Source organism: Pangasianodon hypophthalmus, chromosome 10 (genome assembly GCF_027358585.1).
Source record: "Pangasianodon hypophthalmus isolate fPanHyp1 chromosome 10, fPanHyp1.pri, whole genome shotgun sequence".
NCBI lineage: Eukaryota > Metazoa > Chordata > Actinopteri > Siluriformes > Pangasiidae > Pangasianodon > Pangasianodon hypophthalmus.
Genome location: NC_069719.1, coordinates 21,104,911 through 21,120,075, shown reverse-complemented (window position 1 = coordinate 21,120,075; position 15,165 = coordinate 21,104,911). Strand labels below are relative to the sequence as shown.

Sequence of the window (15,165 nt, the reverse complement as noted above, 5' to 3'; positions counted from 1 at the left end):
TCAATAATAGATAATGCGATAAACCACTTGTAAATAAAGTACGCTATTGTTGAAAATCCCATTCCAGATTTAGTCCTCCTTTGCTGTTATAATAACCTCCACTCTTCTGGGAAGGCTTTCCACTAGATTTTGGAGTGTGGCTGTGGGGATTTGTGTTCATTCAGCTACAAGAACATTAGTGAGGTGAGGCACTGATGTTGGGTGAGGAGGTCTGGCACATAGTCTGTTCCAATTCATTCCAAAGGTGTTCAGTGGGGTTGAGGTCAGGGCTCTGTGCAGGCAACTCGAGTTCTTCCACTCCAACCTTGGCACACCATGTCTTTAACGACCTCGCTTTGTGCACAGCGCATGATCATGCTGGAACAAGTTTGGGCTCTTTAGTTCCAGTGAGGGGAAATCTTAATGTTACAGCATACAAAGATATTCTAAACGATTAAGCGCTTCAAACATTGTGAGAACAGTTTGGGGAAGAACTACATATGGGTGTGATGGTCAGGTGTCCACGTATAGTACTTTTGGCCATATGGTGTTCATCTGATAGAATTCAACAGGTAAATTTAGTTTGTATATTTCTTTTGTCTCAGCTAGATTTTTTAAATCTTATTTTTACCAAGTGCTGAGTTAAATGATACTACAAAAATACATTAACACTGTAAAGAAGGAAAAATGTTAAAAATTAAGTTAAAAAAGAAAAATACTGACAATTTATCACAATATCAATCTTATATTCTTAAATTGCCCAGCCCTAACAAGTAGCAACATCAAACCTATATACATATATTTGTTTAACAGCGTAGGGTTTTTCATTTGTCAAACATGAATCACATACACTCACCAGCCAATTTATTAGGAACACTTGTGCACCTGTTCGTGCAATTATCCAATCAGCAGCAATGCATAAAATCATGCAAATAAAGTTCAAGAGCTTCCATTAATCAAAACATCAAACACCCACATATGCTCATTCACGCAAATGATCTAATCAGGCAATCATGTGGCAATAGTGATACAGGTCAAGAGCTTCAGTTAATGTTCACATCTAACAGCAGAATGGGGAGAAGTGTGATCTCTGTGACTTTGACCACGGCATGTTTGTTGTGCCAGATGCACTGGTTTGAGTATTTCAGAAACTGCTGATCTCCTGGAATTTTCACACACACAGTTTACGCAGAATGATGCAAAAAAAAAAAAAAAAAAAAAAAAAAAAAAAAAAAAAAAAAAACCATCCAGTGAGCGGCAGTTCTATATTTTTTATGTATACTTTTTTCTTCATATTTAATATTCTTCTCTATTTTCTTTTCTATGCTGGAACAGTTGTATAAAGCATTTCGTACAAGTCGAACTGTGTATGGTTATGCATGTGACTAATAAAATCGGAATCTGAATTACCTGAAGCTCTTGACCTGTATCTGCAAGATCTTATGCTCTGCACTGCTGCAGCATAACCGGCTGATTGGATCATTTGTATGAATGAGCATGTGTGGGTGTGTGAGCTTAAGACAATCATGATTAGTGATGAGTGTATGACAAGTAAATGATAAGTGTTCTCAGCATCCCTTACTAAAATCATGTTAAAACAGAACTCTAGTCACTGACACTGAAATGCTGAATAACTTGATGTGCAGGACAAAATCTTACCAACTTGGCCAACTCTTTCTTTCTCTTCTCCTCTCGTTTCTCCTCTTCTCGTCTCTGGATTTCAGCAAGTATCTCATTTTGCTGTTGCGATATTACAAAATAGTTAGCACACAGTAGAACGTGGTAGATTTCTAACCAAGAGCACATTCCTTTTTGTGATCTGTGTATGGAGACTAGCAGGATCAGAGCTTGGCTAACATCTCTGTTACAAAGCTACTGTACACAATACATGATAAGAGAACAGTGAGTGGAATATGACTGCAATCAGCATTTACTTTGTCTTTAAATAAAAACATGATTCATACAGTAAGGCATCATTAAGATTTATCGAGACGGACTGTCACTGTGGAAGCGACGTACCATCTGTTCTTTCTGCCTGCGACGCTGATCAAGCCTCTGCTGCTCCTCGAGGGCCAGACGTTCCTGCTGCCGCTTCTGATTCTTCAGCATCTCCTCATGGAAGGAGCGAGAAGGTGGAACATTGTGTTCTGTAAGGAAGCCCTGCACAAAGTCTGCTAGCTCATAGATCATCACCTGCAGTGTGGAGTGAGAGAGGCAGAGAAAGATAGAAATGATTAGGCTTATATCTGGCATGTATCTATCCAACAACTTGACCAAACGCTGTGTAAAGGAATCACATGTTTAGGCAGATTGTCTGTTATTAACACTGAGATTATTAAACTGGCTCCTTATCTTTCTAATGTGATCTTTATATAATAGCCTAGGCAAATGAAAAGTAAATAAAAACATTTGCATATTGTTTTGGTAAAATAAATTATGATATAAGCAAAACCACATTTTCCCAAAACCTGATATTTTTGGGCTTTTTTTTAAGCCAGAATTTTCCATAACCACCACATGAATGTCCCAATTAATCAGTGATAAACTTTTGACAGTGATAGAAATGCCACATGATTAAGTTTCCGCCAGAAACAAGTTCAAGGTGTGGTGTTTAACGGCCTGAAGAATGAAACTTTACAAGCACATAAAAATTGTTTGCACAGAATATTGAAAAAATTATTAATTTCAATTTTATTTGTATGGCACTTTTAACAACGGATATTGTCACAAAGCAGCTTATATACAGAAATATATAAATTCTGGATATAAATTTCAAATTTGTCCGTAATGGCAAAACTCCCTGAGATGATATGAGGAAGAAACCTTAAGAGGAACCAGACTCAAAAGGGAACCCATCCTCATCTGGGTGACAGTGACTGGATAGTGCGATTACAAAGCATTTCTCTTCTATAACTGTATACTATGTAGTCAAAAAGCACAACTGTCTTAACAGGAACTTATAAGCTTATGAGCAACTTTGAGTATGAGCATCAGAGGCATTTCTGAATTCATTATAGTTTTAGCCTGAAGTCTATTGTAATGAACTGTTATTAACTGTTCAATGATGGAGACTTGAGTGCAAATCTGTTCTGAGCAACTGCAGTCCTAAGGCTATCCAAGGAAGAACATTCACGGCCATCTTAACAGTTTCTGTGTGCTACGCTCTACAGTAATCTCATGGTGATCTTTAGGCTGTGAACGTGGGGCCATGCTTAGCAGCAGTAATTTTCAGGTGATGGGAACTCCATATTAAACAATGAAGTAAAGATAAAAGATTTATGGTGTTTTGGTACAAGAACACCCATCTCTGCACAGGCTGCCAACCATCTCTAAGGCTAAGGGCATTGTCACGCTTGGTCCGAATATCCGACACCGCACCCAGGACTGATTCTGGGCTCGTTTGAGGGAGGGGCTCATAAATCACAGCTTTCCTTCCACATAGAAGAATTCCTTCTGAACCATGGATTGATTGCACAATTCCATAAGTACCTTTTGTGCGTGTAGACTTGAGAAATGGTAGGCACTGAGTTCATCCATTTACAGTATTTTATTATCATCTTCCGGTATCAATGCTCAAGCATGAACCATGCAAGCACTCTCACCGAAAAGGTGAGCTAGTTACAGTGCTCCAGTCTTTTGGAAGTCTGATTTTATATATAGATAAGGAGTTCTGTCTCCTTCACTGTGCATAACAACTCTTTCCCCGCAATCACAAAACATGAAACAGGAAGTAATCCTACAAGTTGAGCCAATCACGTTACTTGTCATGCAGAACAGAGTGCGGGTAGATTCTGCTCTTCCGTAGAAGAAAGCCCCGGACCATTGTTTTCAAGAAGGTTCGCTGGACTGCTTCTGGGCTCTTAAACAGCTTTCACACTTCAAACATACCTAACCTCTCAGGCCTAATGACCCAGCTTTCTACTACCACGTTAGCTCTTAGTGATGAGCACTCAAGGTCCTACTCCCAGAGTACAGCTCACTATGTCCCCTTCTTTCTGCTAAAAACACTCCAGGCTGATAAGCAGGAGTATGCGTGCGCACACACACATACATACATACTTACACACACACGCACACAAAACAACTGACACATTCTTTCACACCCTTACAAAAAAAACAATCCACCGTCTAGGCAGATAAACGCTCCAAAGGAATTCCCTTTTCACACGTTAAACACTGAAAAGTCGTGTGCACCTGGTGTTGGTCGTGATAGACACGAGCTACATAATAGTCGCCTTTAAAACCTGAGACAGTGTCAGCATCCCTTTACTGGTACGTTCACGCTTTATATCATTCAAACCTGCAGCTTTTATTTCCCTGGGATTAAACCACGCAAAAAAGTCCCATTACAAACAGGAAGTGGGGGGGGAGTGTCTAGGGGCACCCAGGACACACAGATGTCATGCCCAAAGTATTTGTTTTTGTTTTTTATTCATAGTAGCCTGATGAGCAAATAGGTTCAACCAGGGAAAGAAAATACTTCCTTAAGTCTTCTGCAAAACAAAAGGGATTTTTTTTTTGTATGTGTCCCAGTTACACAGAATGTGCTTCACTGTGGCGTGACGCATCTCGATGTTGTAACTATAGCGACTTGTTCCCACAACCTGCTACACTACACATTAGCGTACACGGATGACAATCTTTTCATCGGGATCAGGAACACGCAGGTATGTGCAAACACAGACGAACCCAAGCAAAATCAAGTGCAGCACAAAACTGTCATATAACCTTGTGGTTAAACATATCAGGACAAAATAAACACACTAGCCAGACTTGAATAATATTATTACATGCGATACGAAGGGAAAACACCTCAGCTCATAGGCAGTGACTTGCTGACTTTTAATCAAGGGCAAATGTGCTACATCATAAAGTTTATCAGAAGAGCAGAAGGACTATGACTACACAGTCATCCCCTCCTGGGAATTCATACAACTGATTATTTCCCTAAGGCCCAGTCTACACGAAAACAGCATTTTAGGTCACTGAAAACAAAGCCTTCCAAAACACCCTCCAAAGTGGAGAAATTTTAAAGCTCAGGTTTCACCTTTTTTGTGAAATATGCTTTAGAAAGCACTTAGTTTCTTTCAGTTTCTGTCTGAAATCTTTTGGCCATGTTGTTGTTTTATTTTGGCATTTTGCCTACACCTCTACCCTTCAGTGCACATGACTGCATACTACCACTAGGCTGATTTTTGAAAACATGAAAAAAAAACAAACAAGTGGTAAACATTTCGGTAATATCCAGGTCCTCAGTCTGTATGAATGCATTCACTAGCTAACTAGCTCACCATACGTTATTACATTATGTTAGCTATCACTTTTTTGTCTAGTCAGTTATGTTTCCAAGCAACCAAAACATGACTCCCAGGCAAGTACACTGAAGCTTTCACTTATCACATATTTTATAACAAAGGCCAATCAAGCCATCGTCCTGGTCTTGGTATTAACTCTGTTCACACACGATAATTTCCACACCGTTTTCCTCTCAAGGTCTCGCCGTGTTAACTGACTCACCTCTCCACATCGCTCCAAGGCCAGTTTGGCCAGCTCACTCTGCAGGTTTTGAAGCTTGTCATTGGAGAGACCTTTGGCATTCTTCAGTTCAAGTTCTGGAGGCCTGGTGTGCAAGAGAAAGACACCGTTAAACTAACAGAATGAAACCGTGCCGTGGCTGGTCTGTAGTGAATTAAAACACTACAGTTTTCCTAGTACACCACAAAGCACTGTGTGACTGCTGGGGTTATAGCAAGCAGGAAACTTCAAGAAGCTGAGAAATCCAGATGTGCAGATGATGTTATGTAAGAGACTCAATGTTGCTCAAGTTGCTCTTATATAGAATTCACACTGGACGCAACTGTGTTTTAAAAGAACATCATCAGAAAACTGATGCAAATATATACAACTAAATATCCAAATTATAAAGGAAAAAAAGTCACCCTGAATTACTTGCATAAATTTCTTTCTTTAACTAACATGTGAGCTTCAGCGCTATCTAAGAGTTATTCTGTAATGAATTTCTGAGTGTAATGTATTTGCATTGTGAGTCTGTTTTTTGTTCTCTCCACTGCCTCTATGCTGGATTTCTCATTAATATGGCACTGGAAAATGGTGACTGAGAAAGAAGCCATTGCTCTTTTTTTACGAGCTAACAGCAATCTGACTTAATGCTTATGCTCGAGTTTGCTGAATTTATTTTCGTCCTATTAAACCCAACCGCACTAGCATTATCACCCAATGACGTCAAAGCGGCACACGACCAATAACTTCTCACGGGAATAATGTAAATACAGAATCAACCAACAAATCAGGACCAGAAACACTAAACAAATACTTCAATATTTAACGTGTTTCAGGGTAAACTGTCCAACTGACGGACTGTGGTTAGACTAAACTCGGGTTAGACTTAACAGACATTACAGCTTCCCTCTGAAGTCATTCCTGATTATGTCACGTGTGATTCAAGCTCATGCAGAAAATGAACAGAAACAAGCCAGGGTGTAACAGCAGCAATGTTATGCCTAGACAAAAAGTCCATTCTTTAAAGTGTGCTTGAAGTAAGAAGTAGTTTTCTGTCATTAGAATGCGTGGTAGTGTAATGAGAGACCAGGCGTGTAGAGCGGTAACGTTTCACATCATCCCCTTCCATCCTCCCAGCAGTGGCTTGTACACCAGCATCTGATCTGAGCAGCGGCCACACAAACATTTCTGACACTGCTACAACTTTGTCGTCAGCTATGTTTGGTTGCAATGGCACTAAATTCTTAGACATGAACTTACACGATTCTTTTATGATGTGTGATTTTTGTCTGTGGCAGAAAATCGTAGTGTAAAGACAACATGTAACGGCGAAGATGCGACTTCTATGAGAAGCAGTGGCAGAGGTGGGTGCAGGCAAACTTACGCGTCAGGATACGTCGGTGGACATTTGACCTGCAAGTCCACAGTCACGTAACACTCCTGGCCATGGTTCAGACCTTTAGGGCGCAGGCACAGGTACACTTCTGGAGGACGCTTAATCTGAATTTGGGAACAAAAAAAAAAAAAAAGCGTGTCAAAAATAGCAAGTTCACCATTTGGTACATTTTGGCAGAAAATCTCAAGGTACTAAACTGTACTTTTCCTTGTCACTGGAGTTGTATCTTTCACCCGGGAATGCGAATACAGTACAGCATAAGCACCTTCCCATGTAAATGATGTACATACTTTAAAAAAAAATAAATAAATAAGTACTCCTGATAGTTCCACTCAAGTGACCAAGAAAAGTACATTTCAATACTTTCTGTGATTGTACTTGTTGGAAATCAAACTGTGTGCATCTGGCAACTGCAGAGGAAGACTAACTGGTCTTAGCCAGAAACTGTTCTCCAGACAGTTAAAACACACTGGCACCCACCCAGGTCCTGCACATTTTAGAGTTTTCCCTGAGTTTCCCTCACTAAACAGCCCTTCCTGAGTTAAAGTGGGTGTGTCAGAGCAGGGAAGACACTCAAATGTGCAGGACATGGAGTAATCCAGAATCCTGGAGTACTGAGAAGATCACATGTGATCACATATGAGCATGATTGTGGATGTGAAAGATGGAGCCAGCTGGAATTTCCTCCTGCTACTTCAATCTGCTTAGCTACGTGACGTCATCACTCAGCTACTTTGCTGCACCTTCCACGGATGTTCAGTCCGGATGTCCCGAAAATCATCTGCGAATATGGACGCCAGGGCTTCCAGCTCATTTTCCTGCTGCACTGCATAGTCTTCATTTCCATCCGGAGAGTTAAGCAGAGAACCGCTCATTATTCTGTGGCACTGGACACATATCTCGCTCACGTCCCTTTCAAAACAAAGTGGCGGAAACAAACTTCTCACACTAGCATATTAACCGTTCTTCCACAAGGAAGTCAGCAAAACACCCTAATGTCAAAAACATGGCGGCTACAAACTTAAAGTAAGCATATAAAGAAACGTCGCGCAGGAAAACCACAACTTGCAAGCTGGCGCGTGGAAGTCGTCATGTCTTTACCGTCGCAGGACTGACGTAACACGCTGAACGTTATTTATTTCCGCATCGTTTTCCAGACAAATCCCGCCTTCTGAGCGCTGATTGGCTATCAGTTCACACTCACACACAGTCCGCCAATTGAATGCTGTCCAAAAATGGGGATTCTTGCGGGAGTATGAATTATTAACCAATGGCAGCACAGACTGAGGAGATTCTCTTGACCAATCCTGAGGCAGTAGATTTTTGGCGTACGAGTGACGGGTTGCCAGGTCCGTATTTTTCACATCGATTTCATGCTAAGTTTGAAGTGCATTCACACACACACACACACACACACACACACACACACACACAGAAATACTGATTCACTCAAAACATTGCAGGATGCCTAAATATTACAGTGCATTCTGATGATAATCATCATGCTGGAAATACCGAAATAAAGTTTTGTAATTTCGGAAGCTGGATGTTTTTATGCAAACCTGGCAACCCTACAGAGAACTACATCAAACGCTTTGGTTTAATTTGACTCCCTGTAACATTTAACCAGTATAAAATACCACAGTTTATAACTGAGCCTTTTAGTTGTATTAGAAGATATTTTACATTTCATTTGTATTTAATAATCATATTACAAATAACTGTGAAATCCAGTGTATCAGTCAGTGACACTGGCAATGCCCTGATTTTATGACCAGTGAGAAGTCAAGTAGCTGAGCATTAAAAAGAGTCAAGTAACCAACACCTTGTTTGGTTATAATTTAGTATTACTACTCAGGCTACATTAGGGTTATTTTACCACATATAAATACCTCAGTCGTAGATGTGTTATGGATTAAACCTACGGTGTAGTGTGTCTGTCGCTGGCACACATGAAATTTATTTACTGTCTGTTATTCTCTTGCAGAGGTCTGTGACATGCTGGAGATTTGTTGAGATATCTCTCTGTTTGTTATAGCCGATAGTCTCTATTCAGTTTCTGTTATATTCTATATTCTCTATTCCATCTATCCCATATCTCTATTCAAGAGCCAATATTCCATACAACAGCATTACATGAGCCAATATTGCAAACAACAGCATACATGAGCACATATAATAACAAAAAAGTTGATGACAGGCCTTATGTCCCTGTCTTATTTATTATTATTATTATTATTATTATTATTATTATTATTATTATGAGGATGTGTACAGCATGTTGCATTGCCATCTCATAGCTCCAGGGTGCCTGGTTTGGTCCTGAGTCTGGGTTACTGTCTACATGGAGTTTCTGTTCAAGTTCTCACCATGTCTGCCTGGGTTTCCTTCTGGTTCTCCGGTTTCCTCCCAGCACCAAAAAACATGCCAATAGGTGGACTGCCTAAGATAAATTGCCCTTAGTTGTGACTGAGTGTGTGAAAAACACTGCAATGAACTGGTGTCCCATCCAGGGTCTATTCCTGCCTCAAGCCCAGTGTTCTCGGGATTGGCACTGGATCCTCTGCAACCCTGATCAGGATAAAGCAGTTACTGAACACGAGCGAGTGAATAAAAAATAATAATAATAAACTTAACTTATACAGCACTTTTCATACATAAAAAAATATTACAAGAGAAATAGTAAAACATATAAGCTTACTTCAAAAACAGAATTGTGTTTCAAACTGAGTGTAAAACTCATTGGTGATCATAAAAAAAAAAAAAAAAGAAAGTTTAGAAGTGAAAGAAAAAAATAGCAAATTGGATTAAATGGCATATTATGAATCATATAGAGCCATAAAAGTCCTGCATGAAAAGGAAGCTCTTAATGTTATTTCTAAAAAAGGACACAGTCATCAGGCAGCGTGTGCAACACAGTAAAACTCTAATGACTAAAAGCAATTTTACATATTTTAGTTTTAATTTGGGGAATGACAAAAAAGACCTGCGGCTGATGACCTGAGAGTTCTGCTTGGTTTATACACAAAGATTCTCATTTGACTATGAACTGAATTTGATTTTGAAGCTTATAGTATTACATTGTATAGTTTATAATAAGATAATAATAGTAATGCATTACACTCCATATGTGTGCACCAAACAGAGGAACAAATGGATCTTCCTTTAGATTCCTTTCCAGAATCTCATTAGAGGATTGTTTTTATAACCAGAATCTCATAAGAGGAAAGATTTTGATATGCAGAGGTAGTTGTCAAACTTAGTGCATTTATCCAGCGTAGCACCACAGAGACGTATGCTAATTGGGGCTGTAAAGGTCAACACAAATAAGGAGCCCTGCTCTCACTCTCACTTCTGCAGTATCTCCCTTACAACACCTGCTTCCCACCATAACCCTAAAAGGAGAGATTTCAACCAATCAGAGTTTTGCTACCATACAGCTAAGCCAATCAGGAAGCAGGTAAGCAGGAGAAAGCCAAATGGATTTCCCCCCCTCCAAACCAGCTGTTATCCACGTTTGGGGTTCCAGACTACATACCAGTCAGCCGACTTACTGACATATACAGTTTCCCCTTCTCAGTGGGAGGCCAAGAGTCCAAGGTTTGAGTGCTCATCATAAGCTGCCCCCAGTTACCCTGAAACTTAATAAAGTACTTCATTATTAAATGAATGATTGAGGGAAAAAAAACTTTATTTCTTTGGAATTTGTGTTTCGGATGCATAATATGAGAATTCAGATTAGTAGATTGAGAATTTAGATTAGAAGACATAGCAGGATTCTCAACCTATAATTAGACAATATCATTCTCACACTATAATTACAATTACAAATATACTACAGTTCTAATTCTTACACTATAATTAGACAAAATTCCACTTCCAAAGCATATTCTGTAGAGCACATTATTAACCCATAGAACAAGCATTAAAGCATTTGCAGTTAAAGCATTTGACGTATATCACCCATCTTAGTTTTATGTCTGGCAGTGCTGCTATTTCCAAGGAAGTGCTGCTCCATTTGGGAAGGATCCAGTTGCTTCATCTGATCAAGATAGATACATTGACTGATGGGGAGGGCTCAGCTCTCTTTTTTCAAAAGCTCTTATTTGGGCTTCTGCAAACTCAACGCTCCACCCCAGACCCCTTTGCCTGAGTCTTATTTAAGGGGAGCTGTCTTGCTGATCACTTTGTCCCAGTGGAAGCATCAGTCCCGCGACACAACTTGGTGAGTGCAAGATGTTGTTGGTTTATGTAGAAAAACTAAGGCGTGCATTAATATATTCACAGACTGTTGAATAATTTTAATAATTGGTGGTAATGGGAATGTTTTAATAATGACTAGATGGCTCAAAGGTGCAATGGAGTAGGAACAAAATGTCAGGAATTAGTAAAGCTTTATTCCTTTAAAGCTAAGACATATTGCATTTTAAAACAAAGTTAGCTCTCAAAGACTACTGGCTTAGGAAGTCACCATTCCAAAGCTGTTTAGTGTTTATACTTATTGACTGACTTTACAGAAGACAGAGTCTGGATAAATAGTGAAGTCATGATACATTTACTTAGTACAGCACAGCATGTCATGAATGAAGCCATTTGGAATTGAAGAGACAGAGGCCACGACATAAAGCAAGGTGTTAAAATGTGATGACAGCTGTTGAACAGGCACCAAGCTCAGATAGGAAGCAGCAGGAGAGAAGTAACACTATAGGCCTAAAGCAACAAGAGGGATAGACCTCAAAATAGACATCTAGGCTTCAGCATGGCCCCTTTTTTGGCTTTACATCGAGAGACTGAAAATCTTTAACTGCTTGGCTATGGAGATACAGTTTCATTAGCCTTTCAGGAAGGTGGGGGGAGGGGGTGGGTGAAGATCCAGCAGGGATCTTCACTGGAGAACTCAAAGGTCAACAAGTTCAGTAGTTCACTATTTATTCTTAAGACTTTCTGTCAGTGCTAAATTGTTTGATGTGATGATAATATCAGATAAGTCATACTATTTTTGTATATCCACAGTTTGATGTAAAACCAACAAGGAATGACTCAAATCCAAAACTTAGTTAAACATAGTATAACTCGCCTGTTATATCCTGCTCTAAGTATTAAATAGGTAAAACATAAACATTTCCACTAGTTCTAACAGTACTGCTATACTTGCTTCATCTCATCAAGGCAGACTGGTGTTGGGTTTTTTGGCTTTATTTGCCCTTCACTGCACTCCATGCTCCACTCCTGACCCCCTAGCAGAGAGATATTATATTCACTTGGAAAGCATTTGTCCCTGTTATAAATATGTCATCTCTTTGTTCCACAGACCATCTCAGAAACCAACCATGTGCGACGACGAAGAGACTACCGCCCTTGTGTGCGACAACGGCTCTGGCTTGGTCAAGGCTGGATTTGCCGGTGATGACGCTCCCCGTGCTGTCTTCCCTTCCATTGTTGGAAGGCCCCGCCACCAGGTACACCACCTTCCCTCAACAAAATCTTCCATATATCTTCAGCTGCATTGTTAAATACATACTCTTGGCTACTTGGTTACCTTTAAACTGAATCCTCTTTCTCCCACAGGGTGTGATGGTCGGTATGGGTCAGAAGGACAGCTACGTTGGTGATGAGGCCCAGAGCAAGAGGGGTATCCTGACCCTCAAGTACCCCATTGAGCATGGCATCATTACCAACTGGGACGATATGGAGAAGGTGGGTGACCAGATCCCAACCTTTACACTTCCCTAAACACTTGATCTGTAGACATAGGGTATCCTAAATAGTAATTACTTATTTGATTGAACTCTGTTTGTTAATTCCCTTCAGATCTGGCACCACACCTTCTACAATGAGCTCCGTGTGGCTCCTGAGGAGCACCCCACCCTGCTCACTGAGGCTCCCCTCAACCCCAAGGCCAACAGGGAGAAGATGACCCAGGTACTCCTACCTCCATGACCACTCTTCACTCTGTTTTATTTAGATGCTCTGACATTAACACATTTCTAATCTGCATCTCTAGATCATGTTTGAGACCTTCAACGTCCCAGCCATGTATGTGGCCATCCAGGCTGTCCTGTCCCTGTACGCCTCCGGCCGTACCACTGGTCAGTATTAGCAGTAATGCAGTTTCACGCTACAGTACTGTATGAATGTATAAAGAATTATGCTAAAGTTACTGAATGCTAAAATCAATCGTGCTAAAATCAAAGAAAATGCTACCTAGTCATTTCAAGGCATATAAGTAACTGGTCCATGATAACAGAATTTAGTTTTCAATAATTATTGATTATGTAAATATAGACAACATTCTTATGAGAAAAACTAAGTTATTACTGAGTAATTAATAATGTGATTAGTGAGGGTTCAGTATAAGTTCTCACTGTACTGCTAAATATACACTATACTGCTAAGAACATTGAGAACATTTTCTTTGACACATAGAACAATTAAACATGCACCGCAGGTTATTTAACAGACAGCAAGACAATCAAGCAGTACATTCTATAGGATTATCAATAATCTCTAATGTCCTGGAGTGAAAGCTCCACCTGTGGTCACTGATGTCAGCAGCATGGATCATTTATGATGTGTCACATTCTCTGAGGGCCTTTGGTGTGACAGAAGGTATGTGTGGCTGAAATCTGCCCCCTGCAGGTATTGTGCTGGACTCCGGTGATGGTGTCACCCACAACGTGCCCATCTATGAGGGTTATGCTCTCCCCCATGCCATCATGCGTCTGGATCTGGCCGGTCGTGACCTGACTGACTACCTGATGAAGATCCTGACTGAGAGAGGCTACTCTTTTGTCACAACTGGTAAGTCGTGGTGCCAAATCAAATATGTTTGCAACTTTAGGAAGCTAAGAGCCCTTAAGGACTCCATGAACCCTTGAAGACCCATTTTTTCTAAGGATTTACTGGTTATATTGCTCAAGTGTAGAATTTATTGTAGCAGTTGTACATTTGTTTCAGTCATAATTTCAATAATTGGGAAACCATTAATGGTTCTTTGCAGAATTCTACAACAGGGGATTTGCCTTTAAAATGTCTTTAGGAACCTAACCTAACTATCCAAAGAACCATTTTTAAGGATGTATTGGTTAAGCTGCTCAAGAGTAGATTTTTGTGAAGGTTGTACATTTGGTTCACTCCTAATTTTTCTGAAACTTGTCCCCATTAGCTGAGCGTGAGATCGTGCGTGACATCAAGGAGAAGCTGTGCTATGTGGCTCTGGACTTCGAGAACGAGATGGCTACTGCTGCTTCCTCCTCCTCCCTGGAGAAGAGCTATGAGCTTCCCGATGGTCAGGTCATCACCATTGGTAACGAGCGTTTCCGTTGCCCCGAGACCCTCTTCCAGCCTTCTTTCATTGGTGAGTTCTACTTTTAAATATGAAGATTGTGATGATTTTTTTCCATCTTAGAGTAAAATAACAAAATGGCCAGTTATTAATCCATCAATTCTATTTACATGCTCTTTGCCTTTGCTATTTTGCCAACCGAAATCTTATTAAACCACAGGTATGGAGTCTGCTGGTATCCATGAGACTGCTTACAACAGCATCATGAAGTGCGATATTGACATCCGCAAGGACCTGTATGCCAACAACGTCCTGTCTGGTGGTACCACCATGTACCCCGGTATTGCTGACCGTATGCAGAAGGAGATCACTGCTCTGGCCCCCAGCACCATGAAGATTAAGGTAAGAGGAAGTTGACATTAGAGGATATAATCATATGCTGCCAAATAATTTTCCATTAATATGGAAAATCTTAAGCCAAATGTTGTTTCTAACAATTATTAACATGAAAGGGATTAGTGACCAAGCAGCTTTATGAATAGAATAAGACTTGTGATACCTGTTCCTTACTAGCACTTGTACATAGTGAGTCAAGCCCTAGTACTTACTGAATTTGAACTGATATGAACATCAGGCTAAAATCAACAAACTTTCTCTTCCACCAGATCATTGCTCCCCCTGAGCGTAAGTACTCCGTCTGGATCGGTGGCTCCATCCTGGCTTCTCTGTCCACCTTCCAGCAGATGTGGATCACCAAGCAGGAGTACGATGAGGCCGGCCCCTCCATTGTCCACAGGAAGTGCTTCTAAATCAGCATCCCTTCCATTTGTACTGTCTCTTTTACTGTATATACATGTTATGTTGTAATAAATGTGGATCAGTATGACAGTGTCTTTGTCTCCACTTAATGGTCTTATATTTCAAATGTAATATCTGTCATTGGACGTAATACTACAAACTTACATATTTACATATACATATTGTA

The 15,165-nt window shown here is 40.2% G+C and overlaps 2 protein-coding genes across 6 annotated transcripts in view; one reads left to right on the top strand and one right to left on the bottom strand.

Annotated features, from left to right (window-relative positions):
- Positions 1-10,830, bottom strand: part of eif2ak4 (eukaryotic translation initiation factor 2 alpha kinase 4) — a 54,374-nt gene extending 43,544 nt beyond the window's left edge. For 2 of the 5 annotated variants that reach the window (XM_026918986.3, XM_026918987.3), the window contains exons 1-5: positions 7,639-8,022; positions 6,884-6,999; positions 5,497-5,599; positions 1,999-2,172; positions 1,639-1,719 (exon numbers count right to left, since the gene is read on the bottom strand). In XM_026918986.3, the coding sequence (XP_026774787.3) occupies positions 1,639-1,719; positions 1,999-2,172; positions 5,497-5,599; positions 6,884-6,999; positions 7,639-7,770 (606 nt within the window). In that variant the 5' untranslated portion in view covers positions 7,771-8,022. Of the gene's footprint in view, positions 1-1,638; positions 1,720-1,998; positions 2,173-5,496; positions 5,600-6,883; positions 7,000-7,638; positions 8,024-9,264; positions 9,564-10,449 lie in introns of those variants that run through there. The other 3 variants (XM_053237574.1, XM_026918989.3, XM_034307769.2) reach the window with 3 other exon arrangements.
- A 142-nt stretch (positions 10,831-10,972) lies between these two features.
- On the top strand, positions 10,973-15,066 carry actc1b (actin alpha cardiac muscle 1b). Its single transcript, XM_026918822.3, has 9 exons — positions 10,973-11,120; positions 12,207-12,354; positions 12,464-12,592; positions 12,707-12,817; positions 12,900-12,984; positions 13,535-13,696; positions 14,061-14,252; positions 14,401-14,582; positions 14,846-15,066. Exons 2-9 carry the CDS (start codon positions 12,226-12,228, stop codon positions 14,987-14,989), a joined length of 1,134 nt encoding a protein of 377 aa, XP_026774623.1. The 5' UTR covers positions 10,973-11,120; positions 12,207-12,225; the 3' UTR covers positions 14,990-15,066.
- Positions 15,067-15,165: the final 99 nt, after the last annotated feature.